This window comes from Spermophilus citellus (genome assembly GCF_964194105.1).
Source record: "Spermophilus citellus genome assembly, chromosome: 6".
NCBI lineage: Eukaryota > Metazoa > Chordata > Mammalia > Rodentia > Sciuridae > Spermophilus > Spermophilus citellus.
Window position 1 is genome coordinate 132,512,864 of NC_138187.1, and position 25,181 is coordinate 132,538,044.

General features: G+C 52.4%; 1 protein-coding gene across 8 annotated transcripts in view; it reads right to left on the bottom strand.

Annotated features, from left to right (window-relative positions):
* Positions 1-25,181, bottom strand: part of SOX13 (SRY-box transcription factor 13) — a 45,008-nt gene that overhangs the window by 2,315 nt on the left and 17,512 nt on the right. For 3 of the 8 annotated variants that reach the window (XM_081298871.1, XM_081298870.1, XM_081298875.1), the window contains exons 2-13: positions 8,506-8,704; positions 7,110-7,221; positions 6,945-7,031; positions 5,920-6,095; positions 5,653-5,721; positions 5,207-5,321; positions 3,066-3,151; positions 2,728-2,890; positions 2,255-2,364; positions 2,008-2,104; positions 1,515-1,658; positions 133-349 (exon numbers count right to left, since the gene is read on the bottom strand). In XM_081298871.1, the coding sequence (XP_081154997.1) occupies positions 133-349; positions 1,515-1,658; positions 2,008-2,104; positions 2,255-2,364; positions 2,728-2,890; positions 3,066-3,151; positions 5,207-5,321; positions 5,653-5,721; positions 5,920-6,095; positions 6,945-7,031; positions 7,110-7,221; positions 8,506-8,703 (1,574 nt within the window). In that variant the 5' untranslated portion in view covers position 8,704. Of the gene's footprint in view, positions 1-100; positions 350-1,514; positions 1,659-2,007; positions 2,105-2,254; positions 2,365-2,727; positions 2,891-3,065; positions 3,152-5,206; positions 5,322-5,652; positions 5,722-5,919; positions 6,096-6,944; positions 7,032-7,109; positions 7,222-8,505; positions 8,705-25,181 lie in introns of all 8 variants that reach the window. The other 5 variants (XM_081298876.1, XM_081298877.1, XM_081298873.1 and 2 more) reach the window with 4 other exon arrangements.

The window sequence follows — 25,181 nt, forward strand, 5'->3', positions numbered from 1 at the left end:
CTCCAGGTGCACACGCACACTGGACAGACACGCGGCGCCCCGACCGCTCACAAAAGCCAGCCACACACCCACGACCTGCCTCTCACAGTCACGCACACACCGTCACTGGCTGCCCGGGGTGGGCCTGCTCACGGGATCACGTAGCTCTGACGGGCATCCTGGCGCCGGGTCCTCATCAGGGCCTTGTACTCGCCCACGCGCAGCCGCTTGCCCTCCACGATGCAGGTGCGCTTGGGCCGAGGCTTGTACTTGTAGTCGGGGTATTTCTCCAGGTGCTGCCGGCTCAGCCGCGCCTGCTCCTCATAATAGGGCTGCTTCTCCTGGTTGGTCATGGACTTCCAGCGGGAGCCTGGCCCAGACCCCGGGGTTGGGGGGGGAGACGGTCAGAGCTGGGCCCTGCACTTAGCAAGAACCCAGCCCAACGTGGATGCTCTTTGGACGTTGAACAGATGAATCAATGAAGATGATGTGTAGGGGGGTTCCAACAGCCAGATTAAGACTCAGCACCCACCCACACGCCACATAACCCAGAAACTTCCAGGAGGAAGTCGGTAATGCCTCACACGCATTAATTAGGGAGCAGCCACCCCGGGCTATCAACAATTCAGATGAGTGCCCAGCTCAGGACAAACACCTGGTATTAAGTCAAGGGTGCAGCTCAGGGGTAGCACTTGCCTAGCATGTGCAAGGGCCTGGCTTCAATCCTCAGCAACACACACACACACACACACACACACACACCCTGGCAGGATGTGGTGGCACACATCTGTAACTTCAACTACTAGGGAGGCTGAGGCAGGAGGATAACAAGTTTGAGGCCAGCCTGAGCAACTCAGCAAGACCTTGTCTCATAAAAATAAAAAGAGCTGGAGATGTAAGTCGGTCTTTGAATACCCCTGGGTTCATTCCCTAGTGTTCTTAAAAAGAAACCCAAAAAACCTGTTGTCTCAGACAAGATACCTACGTTGACATTAGAGGGGACTCAGTCTTAAAAGCAACTGTCTTCTTCCAGTCCCATCTGCCCTGCCCTACATCCCTCCTTGGCCTCCAAACAGAATGTGTAATTCAAAAAATCTTTCTATGCATAGCCCAAGAATACTGATCTCTCCTGTCTTCTGCCACCGCCAGTTTCAGGAATGTGGGTAAATAGTAGAATAGGTTAGGGACAGACGTGGGGGGGCTAAAGAATACATATACACGTGTGTGTACAATACACACACACACACATACACACTCATTCTCTCTCCCACTCACACACAAACACACACACACTGCTTGAGTTCTTAGCGGGAAGCACTACCAGAAGAGCCCTACAATGGTTCAAGACCACAGGACCCAGTTGCCCCCATATCTAGACCCCCACACCTCCAATCATAGCCCACTGGGGTTCATCGTGGGGTGGAATGTCACCGAGCAAGCCTCGAGTAGACCCAGCTGACTCCAGCAACCAGCCCTGCTGCACTATGTTCCCTGGAGCCCCGCGCTCCCCACGAGGCCCACTCCCTGGCCCTTACCAAGGATCTTGCTGATGCTGGAGTTGTGCATATCCGGGAAGGCTTGGAGGATCTTTCTCCTCTCATCCTTGGCCCACACCATGAAGGCATTCATGGGTCTCTTGATGTGACTGCTATTCCGAGACTCAGGGAAGTGGCGAGAGCCTGGGGAACAGGGGGACAGTCAGCAGGGCAACCCGTCTGGGGCTGGCAAAGTGATGTGCCCTATGTGACCACCAGAAGGCGCTGAGGAGGCTCCCAGCAATGCAGGAGCAGAGATGCACCTCAGACCTGAGCCCAAGGACAGAGTCAGGAGGAAACCAGAGCTCCTGTGGTCCCAAGACGCAGGGAAGCAGACCCAGAGATAGAGACACCAGGGGACAAAAGAGGTACACTCACCTGGAAGGACCCAAGAAGGCACAGCAAGGGAGAGAAGGGATCAGAGACAGATATAAGCCCGGCGGGACGCAGCCGTGGGCCCTCCTGCCCCCCTGCCCAGTGCCGGAGCCCTCACCGTCCACGTCGCAGCTCAGCATGGCTTCTTCCAGCGGGTGCACACAGCTCTCCTCCAGCCGCTCCTTGGCTGGAGAGGAGTCCAGGCTGAGGAGGTCCTGAGGTGGACAGGAACAACTTGTACCTCAGTCCTCTTGATGTCCCGCCTCTCCTCCCCCTGCCCGTCCTTTGGTGGCCTCGGATTCTGCATCTTTTACCTGGGACCCTGTCCGCTCCAGCCCTCAGGGACAGGCGAGTGGGGCCCATACCTTGAGAAAGGGGGTGCTGGGGGAGCTTTCCAAGGCCCCACTGTGGCTGTGCAACAGCTGTCGAGCATCCTGGATGGCTTTGGTGACAGCATCCCCTTCACCAAGGAAGCCTATAGGGACGGAGAGGAGGAGGAGGAGGAGAAGCTGGGGAGTCGTCCAGTTTGAGGTCCGGCTCCTGGGAGCTACTCGGTGAGTGTTCCCCTGCCCTCTGTGGGGCTGCTCCATGCACCTACACTGGCTGCCGGGCGGCGTCAACAGACTGGACACAAGACTAGGACGCTCGGATTGTGTGGCTCAGCAGCCTGAGTCCAGGGCTGGAGTGCCCGGACAGACGGGATGGGGAGGTGGACAGGAGGAAAGGGGTTTTCTAAACAACTTGTTTTAAAAAATTGGAATCAGAGCGGAAAGAGACATGGCCAAGGTCACATCCGGCCCTCTGGGTCTCCCCTGAGAGAGTAGATGGCAGAGCTCACCCAGAGGCAGACTCGGGGGGCTGGACTGCAGGTCCCTTGTGGGGGCCCCGTGGCTGGGGGGACGGGGCCCGCAGTTGCCCATCTTCAGGCTGGGGGAGCTGGAGGCGCTGGGCAGCTCAGGAGCCTTGGGCTTCGCTGTGAGGTTCAAGGGCTGAGAGGGCTCCTGGGGGAGATCCAGATGGTCAGGTGAGAGACACCAAAGGAGACCCCTTGGGGACACCAAGGGACAGAGACACAGAGGGAAAGTGAGACGAGCATACCCAGGCAGACAAGGAGAGGGACCAAGAAGAGAGAGAAGTGCAGGGTGAGCCAGAGCAAAAAGAGGAGGAGGGCGGTACCTGCAGGGGGTGGTGGGCGGCCACGGGCCCCGGCCTCTTCACCACCGGGGCAGGGGGGCTGTGCAGCAGCTGCAGCGGGTACTCCACTGTGGAAAAGGCGGCAGGGAGAAAAGTCCTGGATGAGCACAGAACAGCGGACACCTGCTTGACGAGGCCCCCGCACCACAGGCAGGCAAGGCTTGGAGCTGGCCCAGTTGGTCCCAACCACTGCCCCTAGCTCCAAAGCACTGCTGGGGACCACCTATCCCCTCCTGCCCCACTGCCCTCACACACTAATTGGCATTCATCCTGGGCCTGCCCTTCCCAACCCACTCCAAAGAGTTTCCACTGGCTAGGTGTGATGGCTCATGCCTGTCATCCCAGCAGCTCGGGAGGTTGAAGAAGGAGCACGAGTTCAAAGTCAGCCTCAGCAACTTAGCGAGGTCCTAAGCAACTCAGTGAGACCCTGTCTCTAAACAAAATACAAAATAGGGCTGGGGATGTGGCTCAGTGGTTAAGCACCCTTGGGTTCAATCCTCAGCACCAAGAGGAAAAAAAAAAAAAAGAAAGAAAAAGAAACTGAGGTCTTCTAAGACCTTCCATGACTTGCCCACAGAGCTATTATACAGCAGCACCAGGATTTGAACCCAGGCCCTGTAGACTCTATAGCCCCACCTCTTCCCTCTCCATAGTGCTCTTTTCTACCTACCCACCCTCCCTCATTCTCCATCAATCAGGCCCTGCCAGGCCCGTGTCAAGGAGGTGGAGAGATAAGCCCTGTGTACAAATCACTAACCACATGGCAGGTGGTGAGAGATAAGACCCCCAGGTGGCATATCAGGGGACTTTGTTCCAGCTAGTGTGACTAGAGCAGGCTTCCCAGGGCAGTTGGATGTGAGCTGGGACCTTCAGGATGGGCAGGGTTCAGGGAGGTAGATATGGGGCGGTGGGGACTCGTGGGGAGTGAAACCAGACACAAGGTGAGATCAGGTCCAAAGCCTGTGAGTGTCAAGCCTTGGGTATTTGAACTCTGTGCTGCAGACCACAGGGCACCGCCCGAGGCTTGTGGAACAGGGAGGGGGCAGCAGCGGGGGCTGGCGGGGCAGCTGTTCACACTCCTGAAGCAGCCATGGGCAGCACGTCTGCCCAGCCCCCATAGCTCACCTGGTCAGTGCCCTCCACGCCCTTACCACCCATAGCCAGTGCCAACACATTCACCACTCAAATGTTCAAGTCTACTCTCGCTCCAGCAAAATAACCCCAGGCCCCAAGCCCCCCCTCACTGCCCTCCCTAGGCATGCCCCACCCCCATCAGGCACTCCCTTAGCTCCACCCCTGCACCCTGGGCCTCTGGCTGCCCTCCTCCTGGACTCTCTCCCCGCAGCTCCCAACTTCACCCTTGCCCATCCACCCTTTACCCAAATACCACTTCCTCAGCCAACCTCCCCAAGCCCCTGATGATTGATTGGCATCCTCTGTCTCTCCCCAGACTGAATTCCTTGAGCTCAAAGTTCATATGTCACCACCACCAACAGCACAGTACTGGATACATGGTCAATGTACTGAATTTCAGTGCAGGAGTGACAGGGTAAAGACAGGGATCAGAGTGTGAAGGCAGAAATGGTGGCCATGGCCACTAGAACCCGGCAGATGCTGAACTAAACCTCAGTTAAAATTCAAGATATTGCTGGCACGGTGGTGCACGCCTGTAATCCCAGCAGCTTGGGAGGCTGAGGCAGGAGGATTCAAAGCCACCTCAGCAACAGGGAGGCACTAAGCAACTCAGTGAGACTCTGTCTCTAAATAAAATACAAAATAGGGCTGGGGATATTGCTCAGTGGTTAAGCACCCCTGAGTTCAATCCTCACCCCCTAAAAAGATATTAATATTCAGGCATGATAAATGTACCAGAGTGGGCAGGCAGACACAGAGAGCTGCCTCACCTAACATCTGGAAAGCCCTCGACCGTTTTCAATGCACAATTTCCTTTTCATTCTCCCAACAATGTTCAGAAAGGAGCAATTACTCTTCCACTGCACAGATCCCAAACTGAGGCCCAGAAAGTCCACAGAATAAATTAATAGAAGACAGAGGTTCCAAGGCTCCTTCCCCGACCTTAGGACAAGCCGGTCACAGTGGCAGACCCCCCTTCCCACACTCACCTGGTTTGCAGGGGATGGGCTGAATGGGCAAAGCCAGCTGGGAGTCAGGGGTGACAGGTAGAGGCTGGTGGCTTGGAGGGAAAGCTGGGATCATGACGTAAGGCATGTTGACCTGCTGAAGGCAAAGAAACCTTGTGTGAGCCCCTGGGGCTCAAAGAGCTACTCAGCTGTAGTCAGCCTGGGACACAGAGGATGGAGCAATGCATGAGAGAGGCATAAGGCATAGGACAGGGACAGTCTTCACAAGAACCCATCTGACACCATGTTCCTATCTCTCTGCTCTTGAGTCTCGGCTGGGGAGGAAGAGGATACCCTGGGCACCCCCCTCCTTCAAACAGGGAATGCAACCAGGGAGGAGGCTTGAGGGGAAACAAGGGCCCCCCTGCTCCGTGCAACTCTTGCCTGGCCTATATCCCCCGTCCCCAGCCCCAGCCCCTCGCCCTTACCTGGATCTGCTGCTGGAGGAGGTTGATCTTATGCTGCTGTTGAATCAGCTGCTGCTGCTGCTTGGCGATCTGTGGAGGGGAAGAGCAGGCAAGAGGGCCATGAACACCAGCCCTGGGCACCCAACCCCGAGCCTGCCCTGCACTAGAGGTCAAGACGGAGCAGAGTAGCCTGGCCTTCCCGCAGAGCACAGAGATGGAGCAGGAGCACAGCCCCCGCAGCAGGCCTGCACCCAGCGCCTCTCCATCTGCCCCGGGTCTCGGCCGCACCTGCTCCTGCTGCTGCCGGGCCAGCTCCATCTGCTGCTGCTGCTTCTCAAAGAGCATGGCTGCCATGTTCTTTTGCTCTGAGTGGGCTGTCAGGAGCTGGTCCCGCAAGGTGGACAGCTGGTGGATCATGACCAGAAGCTGCAGCTCCTTCTCTGCCAGGCTCTCTTGGGTCCCTGCTCCTCAGTGAAACAACCACCGTGCAGAGTTTTTGTTAGTTCATCCGTCAACCCATCCACCCGTCCACTCAGCCATCTGACATTTACTGAGCCATTACTACATCCCAGGATGTGATCAGTGGAGTTACTAACTTCTAGGCACGTTAGGGCAGTTTTAAAATCTATAAATGGGCACAAGAACTGTGAGATTTGAATGAGCTCATGCGTGGAAACCTCTCGGTCTAGGATTTGGTACGTGGTCCTCCCATTTAGCTTGCTTCCGGCCCTCCTATTTAGCTAATGTTGGGTATGGCAGTTTGTTCCAAAGTGCCAAGCTGCAGACTGCTTGCACCAGAATCACTCGGGGTACCACGGCAAAATTCAGATGCCCCCGCCCCCGCCTGTTAGGGTTCTCTTTCAGTATCTGGGCATCTGCATTGGTTTTAAGCTCCTTCTGTAGGTGTGATCGACCACACTGGAAAAATGGATACTCAAAGAAACCCCAACAGCTGCCCTTTAATATCACTCATTTCCTCAGGGAGGTTGGCAGTGAAAGGGACCTTTCTGCTCCTTGTGGAGGTAGACCTGGGGAAATGGAGTGACAGGACCTAAAGTCACCAGCATCTCTGACAAGAGCCTGAACCCATACCAGCTCCAGCCAGGCCTTTGCTACATGGGGATCAGCCAGACCCGTTGCTTGGGGGCTCCCAGGGAGGGATGGTGATGACCTGAAGAACGGGCAGGAGCCATGTGGCATGGGCCAGGTATGAGGGGACCAAGAACCACAAGAACTGCCCTCCACACCACGGCCAGCCCACAAGAGCAAAAAGGGCTCAGCCTGCCGGCCCTGCCGCCCCCACAGGCCCTCACCTTTGACATCTTTGGTTTCTACCGAGCTCCTTCCCAGAAACCTCTCCTTCCAGTCACTGGACAGCAGTTTCTCGATGGCGGGCACCACTGGAAGACACCTGGGATGAGCAGCGTCTTCCCAGCGCCCTGACCCAGAGCCCCCTCCACCTGGGGCAGGCGTCTTACCCTCCTGTAAATTGCGGTTGAAGTCCAGCTTCTCCTGGCTTCCGGAAGCAGCCTCAGAGGCTCCGGGTCTCTTGGGCTCTGGGGACCCGTCACGCTCTGGAGAACTACAGTCCTGTAAGACACCCTGAATTGTCACTGCTGCCCCCAAGAGAAGAGGGGACAAAGTCTGGGGAGGGCTGAGCGTCCCACAGTGTCTACTAGGAGGGAACCTGAGCCCTGCAGCTCTACGGGACGGGACCTCGCACCGCTGCTCACACTTCACCTGAGAGGGACAAAGGAAGGACCTGGGTTTCGGTCCAGGCTTGGTGACTCACAAGTGATCCCACAAAGTCCTGAACTTCCCTCTCCTGAAAGCGGAAATACTAACACCTCCCCTGGCAAGGGACTGTCTGGGGATCGAGGGTGTCAAAGCATGTGAATGAGGGTCGCCACCACAGCCAAGGACCCGTGCCCCCTCTTAATTACTGCCCCCTGTGCACACCTGCTGTTCCCACCTAGCGGGCTCCTTCCAGCCAGGGCCCCAGCCCCTCCTCTTCCCACTGAGGTCTTCCCCATATTCGAAGGCCCAGGAGGTCTTCTCGGGTCACCACCCCCAAATCAAATACCTCCTAAATTTCACTCATTCGTTCAGCTTTTATTTATTCCCTTTTTATGTCTCCTGTGTGGACTCACAGATGTCTTTTTTTTGGGGGGGATGCCAGGGATTGAACCCAGGGGCTCTTAACCACTGTCACCGAAGTCTTAAGAAGTGTAAGAATCCATACTGAATGTGTCGTTCCGTTCCCTCATTTTAAGGATGAGGAATTATATGGCATTTTAACCGTGATTTGAGCTCTGTACTTGGGTAATCAGGCCAATTATCTGAAACCATATGAAAAAGATACTGGGGCTGGGGATGTGGCTCAAGCGGTAGCGCGCTCGCCTGGCATGTGTGCGGCCCGGGTTCGATCCTCAGCACCACATACCAACAAAGATGTTGTGTCCGCCGAGAACTAAAAAATAAATATTAAAATTCTCTCTCAAAAAAAAAAAAAGAAAAGAAAAGAAAAAGATACTGGACACTCCTGAGCCCAGTGTTCAGTGTGCATATCCCACCTCTGCAGCTGGTTCTCAGGAGCAATGACTGGGCCACCCGTGAGTGAGCAGTCACCGTAGGATAGGGAGGAGAGTCTACGCCCTGCTCTGGCTTCCGGTCTCACACTGAACTTAGCAGCCCCTCCCTGCCCACCGGAGCAACAGCTTGCCCTAGGATGCCCACTTCTGCCTGCTGTGCTGCCCAGCCAGGGGATGTGTCCATGCTTGCCCAGCCTCACAGACAGGCTGGGAATAGCAGGTGAAGCTACAGGGGTGGGGCGGGAACGCGGACCCAGGAGCCCCTGGGGAAAGTGCTGCGCACCTGAGCTGAAGCGTGGGGGTCAGCAGCATCCTGGGGGGCCCGGGATGGGTCGGTGGGCTGGGGTTCAGCTGTAGTGGCCGAACTCTGGGGGGCCTCATGGCAAGACTCCTTCTTCTCCTCTGACTTGATGGTGCAGTTCACCATGGTGCCAGCGCCATCCAGGGCCAGCTGGGCAGAGATGGGGCTCCTCATGGACATCCTGTGGGAAGAGAGAGAGGGAGCCAAGGTGAGTCCCAAGTGCTCAGGCAAGTGCTCTACCACTGAGCTATGCCCTCTTCCCTTTTAATTTTTAATATTGAGACAGGGTCTCGATAAGTTGGAGGCTAACCTCAAACTTGGTGTCCTCCTGCCTCAGCCTCCTGAGTAGCTGGCATTATGGGTGTGTGCTACCATGCCCAGCTCCCATGGTCCAGTGAACTTGTCCTTGGAGTCCCAGAGGCAGTGACTCCACTCTTTGCTCACCCAGCCCCGGTACTCCCCTGGAACCTCTCAAACAGGGAGACACACAAAATGGAAGCCTATTTTTGGAACCCAGAGAAAAATTAGTTTAGCCTCTTCTGTCCCTCTTATTTTTTTATTTTTTATTTTTTGCTTTTTATATAGAAAATTCTAGAGAAGACCTCATCACTCCCCACTTGTAGGAACTGGTGGGCCAATGTGCTTATTTAAGGAGGATAGAAATTGTTAACTGGCTGCTTCCCAGCCAACAGAACTGAAAGTGTGTGTGTGTGTGTGTGTGTGTGTGTGTGTGTGTGTGTACATATTTGTAATTGGTTACCAAAACTTAAAAATCAAGAAATAGCATATAAAAATCTGGATTTGAACTTTCAGCTGAATGACGAAAGCTGGCTAGAAATGAGCAGTAAGTAAGTACTCCTCCTGTACAGGCCGGGTTGCCTTAGATGCCCTGCTCCCTACCTTACACCCTAAAAGGAAACCAAGTATCAACTACCCTGAGTAAGAGGATTCTCTTTTGCAGGGCAGGGAACCTAACTCGGGATCTCCTACAAGCTAGGCTAGCACTGAGCCACACCCCCAGTCCTTTGTAGAAACAAAGTAAAAATTAAATATTTCTTCAATTCCTGTATCTATCAAAAGTGGGAAAATAAAATACAGGCCATGACATGAATGGTTTTAAGAAAAATATTTGCTGATATGTGGCTAGTCTCTGGTTTAGGAAATGGCCCCACAGACAGACATTTGAATTTGTACTCCCTGGCAACAGGGAAGCAGCCAACACACCTGATAGCCCTGCCTCGCTGCTCTGCAGTGCCCCTGTGTGCCTCCCCGCCTGCCACGCCACTGCTGGACATATCTAGAGGAGCCAGGCAATTGCAGGATCTTGTGAAGTTGTTTGCATGGTCATGCCAGGGTTGGGGCCAGAGAAGCAGGTACCCAGCCTCCCAAGTCACGCATCCAAGGACGCACTCTGAAGTCCAGTGGGCATGTAAAGCAGGTTCCTACTAGTTATAGGTCCTGCCTCTGCTACTTGCCAAGCTATGTGATCCTGGGCAAGTTGCCTAGTCTCTGCAGTTTCCTGTCATTCACAAATCAGTATCTTTGGGGACTGGCCAGGGCTTTCAAATTAATTATTTTATTGAACACAGGGGTGCTCTACCACTGGGCTACATCCCTGGCCCTTTTAATGTTTTATTTTAAGACAGGGTCTTCTAAGTTTCAGAGGCTGGTCTTAAACTTGGGATCCTTCTTGCCTCAGCCTCCCAAGTAACCAGGATTAAAGGTGCGGGCCAGGGCCAGGTGATTCTGATAAGCATTTTAAATAAGGTCCCGAGGGTCCTGCCTTCATGGATGGGTTAATATCATCCATGTCATAATCAAGGAGTGGGAGTTATGGGGAGAGCAGTTTTGTTGTAAACTGAGTTTGGCCCTTTTTGGTCCTTTGAACCCTTCTGGCCCTCACCAGTCAGACATGGTGGCGCACACTTGTCATCTCAGCTGCTTGGGAAGATGAGGCAGGAGGATCGCAAGTTCAAAGCCAGGTCCAGCAAGGCCCTAAACAATTTAGGAAGATCCTGTTTCAAAATAAAATATAGAAGGGCTGGGGATGTAGCTCAGGGGTTCAGTGTCTCTGGGTTCAATCCCAGGTACCAAAAAAAGAAAAGAAGGCCCTCACCAGATTCCAGCCTCTTGAACTTCCCAGTCCCCAGAACCGAGAAAAATAAATATCTGTTCATCATAAATTACAGTCTGTAGTACTGTTATAGCAGCACAAATATACTAATACACATGTGGATTAAATTCTTAGGGGAGGCATAAGGATAAATCAGAACAGTAAAATATCCCTGCAACCGCAGGTGCAGTATGGTAGTGGAGTAGCCCTCTATCCTCAGAGGCTATGTTCCCAGACACCCCTGTGGATGCCTGAGGCTGTGGGTAGTGCCAACCCTATTTATACTGAAGTTCCTATACACACATAAACAAATCCAATGCCTTTTCCCACCTAATTAAGCATTTATCATCACACATTAGGACTGTAACTTGTATAGTCTGAGTTACCATAGCAAAATTAGCACAAACTTCTCTTTCTGTCTTCATAATTTCATAGATTGAAGACTTGTTCCTACTATATATTTCTAGCAACTTAACCAAAAATTTTTCTTTCTTTCTCTAGTGGGAATTTTCATCGTTTCAATGAAAGGAAGTACTTCATGGCTGCTCTCTGGCATATCCCAATTCCAGAATCACTGCCCTTGCATTTGGGGCCATTTTGTTCAAGTAAATAATAATAATAACTGCTGCTGCAATACCTCAACAGTCAATCTGACAACTGAGTGACTAATGGGCAGGTAGAATATACAGTGTGGATACTCTGGACAAAGGGATGACTCACATCCTGGACAGTTTGAAATTTCATCCTGCTCCTCAGAACGGTGCACAACTTAAAACCTACGAATAGTTTACTTCTGCCATGTACAACGGTATACATGTACCATATGTTAAATAAAATGATTAAAGGGCATTATAATCAACTAAGATATGCATAAGATATATATCTGATTTGATCCACCCTACTGATCAGACCCCAGCAGACTCTCTGCTCACCCACTTTCCAAGTGCACGGTGGTCTGAGGGCTGGTGCCAGACCCAGAGCAGGGAACTGCAGGGTGAGAAGAGAGGGGCCTCCCTATGAGTGTTGGCCCCCATCTCACCTAGACCAAGAGAAAACAAGAGACCCCAGCCCTCCTACCTCGGGGGACCTGGAGAGACTCCAGGAAACAGGCAGCAGCCCATCCGGGCACCGGGAGGGGCTGGGAGCCGGGCCCTGCGCAGGGGGCAGGCGTGGGGGTGGGGCGGGAGGGGTATTATCCTGAAGCTGAGGGCAGCAATTACATAACAAACAAACCCCGGGCTCAAGCTGTGAATTAATCAAACCGCTGAAAATAAAACCTTCCTCTCAGGAACTTCAGACAAAAGAAATGAAAACAACCAGGCTGGCTGGAAAATAAAAGGCAGCGGCGCTGAAAGGGGGACAAAAGGAAACCAGACAATAGGGTGTTGGACAAAAGCAATAAAGCCAAAGGAAGTGTGACAGGCGCACAATGCGGCCCTGTGGGCTTCTGATCCCCGCCGGCTCTGCGCCACCTCATCCCACACCCACTGCCACCAAGCGGGCCACCGGGTCGCCTCCTCCTTCCAGACTTGGGTGCTCAGGGTTTTTCTCCTTCTTCCTGGCCTTCCAGCTCCTACCTCTAAGCCTTTCTTCCCACTGCAGCCCAGAGACCCTAGAAGCAGCCGCAGCAGTGGCCGCTGCCGGTGCACAGTCAGATGAGCACCGGGCGCAGAGGCCTAAGGACGCCTCGCCGGAGCCCGTGACAGCCTGTTCAGCCTGTTCATCCCGTGAGCTGAGCGAGGAAGAGGAGGAGATCCTCTGTCCTGATAACTCTAGGACCGAACTGCCCAAGGCAGGTGCCACAGGCCACATGTGGCCACCGAGTACCTGTAATGGGCCAGTCCCAGGGGAAACGTGCTGCTGAGTGGCCAACACACCCAAGTCCTGCAGGTTGAACACAAGAGACAGAGTGCAAACTAGCCCGCTGTAACTGGTTATCAATTACGAAGTGAAATTATATTTTGGATGGATTAGGCTAGATACACTACAACTCTTGAAATCCATTTCGCCTCTTTCTTTTGTTCGTTCGTTCATTCATTCATTATGGTGCTGGAGGGGAATCCAGGGCCTCTCACAGGCTAGGCAAGGGCTCTGTCACTGAGCTACCCCCTCGCCCTCTTTCTGTGTTATTTGGAGGGGGGTACTGGGCCACTGAGCCACATCCCCAGCTCTTTTTATTTTTTGAGGATCTCGCTAAGTTGCTGAGGCTGGCTTTGAACTTGCAATCCTCCTGCCTCAGGCTCTGGAGCCACGCGCTTACAGGGGCTGTAGCCCCTTTTTTAAATGCAAATACTAGAAATTCTTAATTTATTCATATGGGTCCCATTACATCTGTTGGGCAAAGGGGGGCTCTAAGACACATCCTGGCTTTGAGCTTCAATGGCCTTTTCTACCCACACTCTACCCCCCATATACACATAGCCCACAGTGCCCAGCTACCTGCAACCAGCACTGTGGATTATTTTTATATCAGGGAGCTGCCTCCTGGGCTCCCAGTACCTCGGCCTGGCCATTACTCGCTGGTCTGTCTTGGGCATGTAACTTAACCTCTCAGCCTGTTTCCTCCTTAGTAAAATGGGAATATGAAAACCCAATACGAAGAGGTGAGCCTTCTGTTAACAATCCAGATCCTATCAAATATGCCTGTGTTTCATTCTCCTGGCACTTTGCACTTGGCCTTCAAAGGTCCGATCACAGATGGTAATGGTACCTTCACGTACCTGATTTGTTTATTTTGGATTTTCCCAGTAGCCAGAGAACCAACCCCACACAGAACATTGTGGAAATAAACCTGTTTCTGCCCATCAATGCAGCCCCAGAGCCTAGTATAGTGCCTGGAGTATAGTAGGGTGTTCAATAAATACACAGCAGTGATAAAGTGAGTAGCATCCAATACAGCAGCACAGCACAGAGAAGACCTGGCTGTCTAACAGGTGACAGACACTATTATGACCATCATTAGGTAGATGATGCTCTGTCCGCCTACGCCCGGTTATCCTCTGCCACCTCTTCCTTGGATCCAAGCCCTTCCTCTGAGTTTGACCTAAATCCCTGTCAGCAGCAAAGCAAATCCATTTCCTTTTGTTTTCACCTTGGGTCACATAAGAAACATTTTCCATACTTTTTAGATTTAAAGACCCTGTTGGAGTCCTCCCTTAAATCTCTTCTTTCCCGGGGATTTAACTAAAAAAAAAAAAAAAAAAAAACCCTCAATTTCCTTTACCCCTCCCTTACAAAGCATGTTCCGTGCCTCAGTTCTCCACGTGGTGGTTTCTAAGGAGGTTTTAAGGTCACTGACCACAACCTCCCCTACTCCCCAAATGCTCATAAAGGCCTCTCAACCCACAGGAGACAGGAGTTACTGAACTCCCCAGGTCCCACCCTAATCTGATGCCCCAAGTCCTGGTCAGAGGCATAAACCCACAGGACACCCCGTCAGCTCCCTGCGGGATGGAAGTGCTCCTTCCTCTTGCCCAACATTACACGTATTTCATAAACAGAGAAACTGAGGTCTAGAGGTGTCATGTTCATGTGGCTTGATGGGGCAGCGCTGCTTTAGGACTCTATCATCAGAGGACCTTCCACCAGCCGGGACGTGGAATGTGCCTGGCTCTGCCCTCCCTTCCCTTCCCTTCTTGGGAACCCACCTCAGGCCTTCTGTCCTCCTTTTTCCTTGGCCTTATCTTACCTGAGCATCCCTAAGAGGAAAGGGCTCTCTCTGACCATCTTCATCCTTGATGCTCAAAGCCTTGAGTCTCTCTGAGCTGGTGTCTGCCCGACACTGGGGCCTCCAAACCCAGTGCCTGGGTCAAGTATAGAGAGGTACTTCCAAGGAGGGCCCCTGGCTCAGAGTGCAGCCTCTATGTGACAGAGCAGATGCCAGGTGCCAAACCCCACCCCCAACCAACTCTCTGGGCCCCTCCGACACCCCGCCCCCCACACAGGTGCACACACTGAGCCCCTTTTCCACCCCAAACAAGTCCTCAGCCACTTCCTCCTCTAATCAGTCAGCGACAGACCCTGCTGGATTGGAATCAAAGGAGTCTTCACTCTCAGCCCTTCCTCCCTCCATCACCGCACCCCTCCCCCAAAAAACATCTAGATGCAGAAAGAGATAGATTCCAGTTATCACAGCATGACCGTGACTCAGACCCGGCGTACAGGAAGACAGACTGCACGGACAGGCAGACCCTTCAAGAAAACTCACAGCAAACTCCCAGCCAGCCCAGGCCGCGGTGCCAAGGGGCACGGCAGGGAAGGAAGGGAAGGAGATCTGCAGATCCACACAGCAGGGGTGGGGCAGAGCCCAGGTCCCAGGGGAATGTCACTTCCTCTCAAAGCCCCAGAGAGTTGAGAGCCGCAGGCTGCCCTGAACAATAGTCCGAGGCGTGGGTGCCCAGAGCAGTGCCCTAGTGCCACATCCTGCCATTCTTCTCACAGGCCGCACCCTGCCACCCTTCCTGGCTACGCCCGATCCTATCTCTGTGTTTACTCAGAACTAGGAGCTGGGCTGGCTGCAGGCTTGGGACAAAGCTTTCCTGAGAGTCCCCTCTCCCTCTCCAGCCTCTGCGGACCTGTGGGGTACCAAACCCACGTCTGGCCTGGTCCACCCAGCTCAGGGGCCACTGGCAACACTCCCAGGCTCCAGGATGTTTCCAGGCTGGTCCAGGTGCCATTCACCTGGACAGACAAGGTGTCCTCCCCACTAGCAGCACCAATGCCACAGAAGGGCAGCTTCTGACCGACCGAGCTTCCACAGCTGCAGCTTGGCTGACCTGGGAGAGAGTGCAAAAGAAAGAAGCAGCCAGGGAGAAGGTGCCTGTGGGTTTCCACCTGCCTCCCACCTGGTCTTCAGGCACCTGCGGACCTTGGGACATCTGCAGTATTTGGGTCCTGCCCGAACCCAGGGGGAAGGTCAAGGACAGCGAGAGGATAGTTTAAACTGTTGTTGAGGCTCCAGGAATAACGAACGCGATGGAGGGCCTGAGGGCAGAGGCTCTGGAGTCCCCCCTGGAGTCCTACCTCCCTGCCTTCAGGAACTGAGCTGTCTCCAGGCTCTCCTGAACCCCAATACTCTAAGGAGGCAGCTGCGGGCCCATCCTTGCTGTCTCCAGGGGCCAGGGCCACACCTGTGTCCTGAACAGCGGCATGTGTGTGGCTTCCTACAGGGGCAGTGCCCACCCAGGGCCAGCACCAAATTGTGCAGCAAAAGGTCCTTGTCAAAGACCCTGTGGGGACAGCCGTGAACATTCACCAAAGGAAGAGGAGGCACAAAGACAGCAGGGGCATCTGAACTCAGGGCTCACTGATGCCCAAACCCACACCTTTTCATCCACCAGCTAAGGTGCGGCCACTCCCCCCACCACAGCACTTCCAGATAATAGGCTCTGGCCCAGCAAGACAGACTGGCCAGTTCTCACCACCTGCAGGACACCAGGTGTTTCTGACCTGAATCATGGCCGAGGAAAATTAGTCAAAAGAAGCCAAGGCAGCGTTGGGAACTTGGAGGAAAGATTCTACCCCTCAAAAACCTTATTTTCTTTTAGGTGTAAAATGGAGTTCCAACCACTGCTTTGCAATTAAAAGATAATGCACACAATTCAACAATCTGGGGCCAGGCGCAGGCACGGTGGTGCATGCCTGTGATCCCAACTGCAGTGGCAGGAGGATCACAAGTTCAAGGCCAGCTTCAGTAACTTGGTGAAACCCTATCTCAAAATAAAAAATAAAAAGGGCTGGGAATGTGGCTCAGTGGTTCAACCCCCAGTACCAAAAAAAAAAAAAAAAAAAAAAAAAAAGAATCTGGTATAGAATACATATGTTCAGGGAGGTGGGGATGGCAAGACAGACCTAAAGCAGGAAGGGATTTCTTGTCCTCCATAGGTTTTGTGAGATATATATTATGTTTGATCTTCATCCGGGTCTACTAGCTTATAGCTCCTAAAATCCTTGGAATCTCCAAAGTGATAAATGTCTTTTTGTATGCTAATGAGCTGGCTGAAGCTGGCAGCCCCCACCTAGCGGCTGGTCACCAGAAAGACCAAAACAGGATTAGAGCTTGGGACTTCCAGCCCCACCCCCTAGGACTGGGGAGGAGAGGGGACTGAAGGTTAAACTGATCCTCTCCCAGACAGGATGCCTATGTCTTGGAAGCCTCCATAAAACCCCTAAAGGGCAGGTTTGGGGAGTTTCTGGAGAGCTGAACTCATGGAGGGTCTCGGAGGGCCTTGGAGGTCAGCACACCTGGAGGAATGGTGGAAGTTCCACACACCTCACGACCATCTCTCCACGCATCTCTCCATCTGTGTCCTCTGTTAGGTCCTTTATAATAAATCAGTAAATGGAAGTAAAGTCTCTCTGGGAGCTCTGGGAGCCTCTCTAGGTTACTTATCAAACCCGAGGAGGGGGTCGTGGAAGCATCGGAAAAACAATCAGCTTGCAATTGGCCACAGAAGGGCATGTAGAGAGCATGGAGCCCAGCCCTCAACCTGAGCCATCCTCAACCTGTGCCATCGGAGGCTACCTCTAGGGAGTGACAGAGGAAATTGATTAGAGGATGCTCAGTGGCCAGAGTCCACTGCAGGCCTTGCTGCTTGCTTGGTGATCTGGTGAGAGAATCCTGCTGAGAGGTGACAGCAACAGAAACGGAGTCCTGTCCTGCCCCTCCCCCACCAGAGCACCAGCAGAAGGACAGCGGCTCCACCCTCCTCCCAACTTGCCCAAGTTCCTCAGGAGGTGGGTGGGTGGGTGTGATCATCACAAGGCTGGCCCAGCTACCAGAAAGTGGGCCCTGTGTCCCGTGGCCTTGTGCTTCCAGCCTGGCTCCACCACCACCATCTCTAAAGTGGAATGGACAGGCCCTAGGGGAGAAGCTCCCCGCAGAGCCTAGTATACACCAAGCCCTAGGATCCACCCCCAGGACGGCAAAAAAATAAAATAAAAATAAAATCATTAAATAAGATGGAATAAACATACCTACATCATAGATTTATCAAGAAGACTGAATGTGATTGTGTCTATAAACAGCAAAAAATGCCGGCTCCCTGAGCCTGCCCCCCACCTCGCACACAGGCACAGAAGAGGGAGACCCACACCTGAAGGACCACTTGGCATGTCTTTGTCTATTACACCCCCTACTTAAGATACCTGTTGTCCAAATGTCCTTTTGGTGTCCCCAACAACCTGGATTCTCTCCTGGCAAGGACAGACACTGGGTCCCAGGCCTCCGCAGTGCAGAGAGGATACAAGTGTGCAGAGGCTACCCGGTGTGCTCAGCATGGCGGCTTCCGGAGCCCCGTGCCTTCCCGTGCCTTCCCCTCCCTTCCAGGCCTGATGACCCCAAAGCTCTGCAGCACTCATCAGCCCCCTCCAAGCTCCTCCCGGAGCCCTCGAGGATTAAGAGAGGTTCAATCCTAACCCCTGCGGTGCCCTGCCAATCCGAGAAGCACAGGGAAAAGTGGGGACAGAGGGGTGACCAGAGACTGGGAAAAGGACAAGGGAAGCCAAAACGGTCCACAAACATCCACGTTCAGCCACCAAATCTCATCTTTCCTAGATGGTACCAGGGTAAGTCGGGCAGCATTTGGCTTCTGCTCGGTGATGAGGCTAGGCCATGGAGACCGAGCTCTAATGGTACAGGGTGAAATGGAGGCTCTGGGGATCTGCAGAGCTGGCTGGCACACAGCACCTTTCTTACCAGGTGACACGTTTAACCCTCTAAGCCGGCTACTTCCTTTTTCTATAAAGGGGACAAGTCACTCATACCCCTAATGTGGTTTCCAGAAGTAAATGAGATAATACAGGCAAAGCCTGCCGCCTGGCACACAGCTCAACAGCTGTGATGGCCATTATCGCCGTAATCTAGACTGAGAGGGTCGGGGTGGTAAGTGGGGAGTCTGGTTCAACACTGCTCTAAGCAGGCGGATGGATACTTTCCGTTGTATCTCTTCACACCTAAGTCTCCATCTGTGGCGTGTGGGGCCAACACTACCCACCTCTCGGGGTTGCTGGAGAATTGATGTTAATATATCCAAAATGCTTAAGGCAGTGTCGGGTACAATATGGATTGGCACTTAGTATTGTGGTGGTTGAAAAAAACCCACTTCCAAGGACCCTCTGCCAAACCAAGCACTCAGTCCTCAAGCAGTGAATGTTCCCAAGGCCTTTTTTTTTTTTTTTTTTTTTTTGATATGGGGATTGAACCTAGGGACACTTAACCACTGAGCCACATCCCCAGGCCTTTTTATATTTAATTTAGGGACAGGGTCTCACTAAATTGCTCAGGGCCTTGCTAAATTGCTGAGGCTGGCTTTGAACTCTAGAGCCTTAGCTACCCCAGGCTCTCCCAAGTGACTGGGATTACAGACAGGCACCACCACACCAGGCTCCCAAGGCCATGCTTAGAGTTATTTAAAATAACCACTTCTGTACCCCACGAGCCTACAGTTCACTCCCATGCAGCACCCTGGGGTCCCCAAGGACTTAGAAAAGGGATCTCACTTTTTTTCCAGTTCCTGCCTCAGACACCCTCCACAGATAGGCAGGGGTGAGGAAATGGGCCAGCCTTCGAGAGGAGCAAATGAAGCCAAAAAGAATGAGAAGTCAGTAGATGCTGGTCACCAAGAAAGCCACCAGGCAGCACTGGCAAGAGCCCAAAGGTGAGCACACAGATCATCGGCAAGTACACTTCAGCCTCATCCTCTCCTCCCTGGGATGACTTCCCAAGGCTCCATGACCCACCTGGGAGCTGGTAGTGTGGTGGTGTATGCCTGTAATCCCAGCAGCTCAGCAGGCTGAGACAAGAGGATCTCTGAGTTGAAAGCCAGCCTCAGCAAGAGCAAGGGGCTAAGCCACTCAGCGAGACCCCATCTCTAAATAAAATACAAAATAGGGCTGGGATGTGGCTCAGTGGTCCAGTGCCCAGTACCTCACCCCCTCCCCCCAAAAAAGACCCACCTGGAAAGTACACTCCAGAGAGATTCGAGCATTTGGCTCCCTGGCTTGAGCACCTCACTCAGGTGGCCAAGCCCTGGGGCTGGACCCGGATGCGTGGGCCATTCCAAGTCTGCTTCCCGCTCGCCTCCCCTCCTCCAGCCCCAAAGTCCTTGTGGAGGCCTAATCACCACCATCTCCCACAAACCAAGCTCGCTCACCAGGAACCCCACTTGGGCAGCCCTTGCTGGCGCAGCATTCGCTCCTCCAGTGAACAAAGTGTTCCGTTCTTCTGCTCCGCAAGGGCCACATTTCCTCTCCCATTATCTACCCCATCGGCAGCCGCAAAGGCAAGATTTCTTCTTTCTTTTTGTTATTTTCATGGCCCCCTTTATTTATGGGTGTTTTTTTTTTCCCCCTTGCTTTTGGCTCCTTTTCAAAAAGGCAGAGAAGCAAGGGGAGGCGAGCAGTATCATCATCTCGAATCCTCAGATTTCATCTACAATTCTCAACAAACAATCCAGGGCAGCCAGCCGCCCCCAGGTCTGCCTGGGACCCCACCTTCTATCACTAGCACCCTTTGGAAACTGAGGCAAGACCACCGATGCCAACCCATGCTTGGCAAAGGCGGGGATCCAGGGAGGAATCATGATGTGGGAAGCTCATGACACTGATAAGAATGGAAGTGATAACGATGACTTGCAAAGTATTTAATGACTAATGGGCACCAGCCAATCAGAGCCAATCAGAGGGCCCCAAGATCATAGCCAGGGAGTGGTAACCAAGAAACAGAACCCAGAAACTGGCTAATGAGTCTCTTAATTTTTCTTTTATTTTTGTGGTGCCTGATAGAACACCAGGGCCTCGAATATGCTAGGCCACTGAGCTACATCCCCAGCCTCAGACTCTTTTTTTAAGCAGTGGAATATAGTGGGTAGCTTCTCTCACACCTGTCAGAGGTCCTAAGGGCCAAGGAAAATCATCTCCCTGAGGCTCCATTACCTGTTCTAATCCCCACCTGTTGGCCACTGGTGCTCTCCTGATGGTTCAAGAGAACTAGGCCCTCGGTCCTGGACCAGGTAAGTGCAGGTAGGGGGCTCAGCGAGACCTGCCCACACCCCTTGCAAAAACAAAGAGATTCAAAGCCAGGGTTCTACCAGCACCTTCCCCAGCAAACACAAATGAAATGCAGCAAGCATTCTAGAGGGCACAGGGCTGACCGGCCCAACCTCCCTCACACTTATCACTTCTCCAAGCCGCTCCTCTCCCACCGCATCACATCTAATGCCGGACTGTCAGTACATCCATCAGAGCTGTGTGCTTACAACACATGTGCCTAATGAACGGGTGCAGTCACTCTAATTTTCTTTTCATTTTTTTTCTGACTATAAAAGGAGTATGTGTTCACTACACTATAGAAAATCTACAAAATTTAAAGTAACAAAGAAAAATTTAAAGTCACCCATTTCTCATCAATCTGGAGGTGGCACTGATCACTGACATATTTCCATCAAACTTTTCTCTAAACGTAGTTTTCTTTTTCACCATTGAGCTCACACGCAAGGTTTTTTTTTATCTTGTTTCTTCACCCTCACTTAATTGTATATCCGGGGGCTTTTCATGCTACTACAAATTAGATATTATTAAAAATTCGTTGGAAAGCGAGTTTCCCTCACTCTGGAAAGCCATTTTTAATGGCTGTCTGTCTTCCACCACAATTTACTTTACTCCAGGCCCCATGGTGGGATAATCCCGCTCTTCAGATCTCACATGACTTGAACCATCCTCCTCACCCCCAAGGTCATCTACCCTCCCATCACCTCTACAGGGTTTCAGTCATTCTGCCACTTTGACAGGTAGGAAAGCAGGGTCCCTGACAGCTAGGGGACCTCACCTGCCATCTCTGTTGAGCCAGGGACAAAAATAGCAAAGAGGTTTCACTTGGAGGATGGAAGCCATGACCCAGGATTAAAGCCATGAGCAGGGCATGAAAGCTTGGGCCCAAAGCCTGACTGCTTCTAGGATAGGAGAGCCAAACCATTGTGTTCCTGGGACCTTAATTTTCCCTTGAAAAAACAAAGAACAACCACACATGGTGGCACACACCTGTAATCCTAACTACTCCCAGTTATTAGGGAGGCTGAGGTCAGAGGATAACAAGTTCCCGGGGCAACTTAGTGAGACCCTGTCTCAAAATAAAAACTAAAAAAGCTGAGGATATAGCTCAGAGGAGAGCACCTTGGGTTCAATCCCCAGTACTGCGAACAAAACAAAGCAAAAAAAAAAAAAAACCTACAATGAGACTCCACACCTCCCAGAATGACCATTACCCCCAACACACACACACAAAGAAAGAAGGCAGAGGAGGAGGAGGAGGAGGAGGAGGAGAAAGGATAAGTATTGACTAAGCTGTAGGAATAAAAGGTTGCTACTATTGTGGAAAAGAGTATGACAGGTCCTCAAACATTTAACATAAAATTGCCCCATGAATCTTGCACATGCCTGTAATCCCAGAGGCTCTGGAGGCTGAGGCAGGAGGATCAAGCCAGCCTCAGCAATTTAGCCAGGCCCTAAGCAATTCAGAGATACCCTATCTCTAAATAAATATTTAAAAGGGCTAGGGATATGGCTCAGGGGTTAAGCGCCCCTGGGTTCAATTCCTGGTACCAAAAAACAAAACAAAACTCTATGACCCAGCAATCCCTCTCCTGGGCATTTACCCAAAGCACTAAAAGAAGTCTTGAGGAGATATTTATATATCCATGTTCATGGTAACAATATTCTTTTTTCTTTCTTTCTTTTTTTGGTGGTGCTGGGGATTGAACCCAGGGCCTTGTGCATGGGACGCAAGCACTCTACCAACTGAGCTATATCCTAGTCACCCCCACCCCCACAGCAGTATTCTTGATAGCCAAAGAAAGGAACAACCCAAGTGTCCATCAACAGATGAAGAGGCAGGAGGATGAAGAGATCAACAAAATGGGATACACCCATACACTGGATGATCAGCCTTAAAAAGGAAGGAAATCTTGACACATGTTACAAGATGGATGGAACTTGAAAAGTGATTTCACTTAGGAGGTACTTAAAAATAGTTAAATTCTTAGGAACAGAAAAGAGAACAGAGGTTACCAGGCGCTGGGCAGAGGGAGGAACAGAGTTGTTGAATGGGTACTGAGTTTCGGTTTGGGAGAATAAGTTCTGTGGCTGGATGGCGCTTGCACAGCTATGCCAATGTACCTAATGCCCTTGAGCTTTATTGTATTTATTTATTTATCTGGAGGTACTAGGGATTGAAGCTGCAGGGTGGGGGGGGCTCTACCACTGAGCCACATCCCCAGCCCTTTTTATTTTTTATGTTGAGTCTTGCTGAGTTGCCTTAGATTGGCATGACAATTGCAATCTTTCTGCCTCAGCCTCCTAAATCGCTGGGATGAAGGTGTACACCACTGTGCCCAGCAGACCTACACACTTTAAAAATGATTGAAATGGGAAAATAATGCTACATATATTTTAACACTTTTTTTTTTGTACTGGGAATTGAACTCAAGGGCACTCGGCCCACTGAGCCACATCCCCAGCCCTAGTTTGTATTTTATTGAGACAGGGTCTCACTGAGTTGCTTAGTGCCTCACCTTTGCTGAGGCTGGCTTTGAACTTGTGATCCTCCTGCCTCAGCCGCCCAAGCTGCTGGCATTATAGTGTGCGCCACCGTGCCCGGCCTTATCACAATTTTTTTTTTTTCTTTAATGAAGAACAAGAAACTACTAGTAATTTTCTTTCATGGCATTTTTAATCAAAGACTGGTGACTACCCTAGATGGGCATCGGAGAGGGCAGCAGTGCCGGAGGCCAGCTGCCTGGGGAGAGCCCCTACTCACAAGGCCATAATTAAAGTCACTAATTGAAGTGTCTAGAGTTGGCCAGAGCCAGACAATGCCAGACCTGCCGGGCCAGCCAGGTCTTTCCTCACTACCTCTAGGAACAATTAAAGGCAAGGTGTGTTTAGGATTCCTCAGCAGAGCCAAGGGACCTGCGGGGGCAGGAAGCTGGGGACAGAGGAAGAAGTTTGGTCTTCCCTTGAGGTCAGTCCTTCGGCTTTCCGGAATGTTCCTATTCTAGAGGTGGTTTCGAAGCAAGCACTGGGCAGACGCCTGGCTTCCAGAACAGATCTGCCCCGATGTGCTGAATAAGGCAGAATAAGGTTTGCGGCAGGTGCCTGGGCTGCCTGCAGAGGACACAGGACAACGGTCCAGACCGAAGCTCCCCCGCTACCCCAGCCCATCTGTGCTACCAGGAAGGGGAGCAGGGCAGCCCTCCCAGAGGGCAGGGCGGAACTGCACTTGAGGTCACATACACTGGCTTCTGTGGCCCAACCAAAACATCCTTGTCCTTCTCAATGAAGGACAGGCTCCCCAAAGGCCCGCTAGCCCTAAGGTTTATTTGATGTTCCCATTTTCTGATTTTCCACTGGGTGCTTTACTGGTGAACTCTCCCGGTCCCACTCCAAGCAGAGATCACAGGGCTTCCTGTGTCTCCGAGAGCGGCCTGTGCTCTGCGGCTTCATTAAGAGGACAGGCCACAGCGATGGCAGCCCACCCCACAGGACCCGAGGGATTTCCTAAGGAGACTTTGTTCATCTTTGTCCAAGGAGGGAGAGGGATGAGTGGCCCTCAGGGCTGTCCCTCCCCAGGCCCTCCCTCTGCCACCACTGGGCCACTGGAGCTCACTGTGCTGCCTCCCTTCCCCCACAGCCTGCAGACCTGACCCAGGGGAAGGGGGTCGGGCGTTGGGGTCACTGGAGGCGCCCAGCTCAAAATCAGCTCAGCACTGAGGAAGAATTTAACCCTCTCCCTCCCAGCTCATGACCACCCACTCTAACAGACCTGCCTGTATGGAGGAAAAATAGCTGCAAAAAATCCAGAAGGATCCGGTCATAGTTCTGAGTGTGGTGGAGAGAGCGGAAGGCCAGAGTACGGGCCTGATCTCTGCCACAAACTTAGGGTGTGATCCCGGGCAAGTCTCCAAAAGTCTTGGAGCCTCAGCTTTACCATCTGCAAAACGGAAGTCAACGGGCACACCAGCAGCTCACTAGAGGCCTTGGTTGTTTTCTAGCACTTGACACACTAGATGGTTTGCAAAGCCCCATACACGTGTAAGGGATTTGGACACCTTGAACACACTGGGAAGCCTGGGACAAATCACTCGGCCTCCCAGGGCTGTTTTTCCATTTGTACAGGACGTGAATTATAACTTCTTCCACAGACAAAATTATAGGTGGCAGAGACTCCCAGGCCTTTGATGCCGTGGAGATTAAAGTGTTCCTAAGCCCCCGACTTCCACCTTCAGGGTGTAGCCCAGGGCAAGCCTTGGATAAAGCCCCTTAGCAGCAAGATAATGACAGCTCCCGCCATCTACTGAGTGATGGCAGGCTGAGTGCTTCACAGGTATCTTCTGCAGTGGCAAAAGCTACTTCACAGATGAGGAAACGGAAGCCAACGGTTGGGGGTGGACTGCCACTGAAGGTCCACCTGACTCCAAGCCCAACACCACAGCTCAAGGATCTCGGAAAGAGGCTACTTCCCCCGGCTGCGTGCCACAGGGATGGCCAGCAG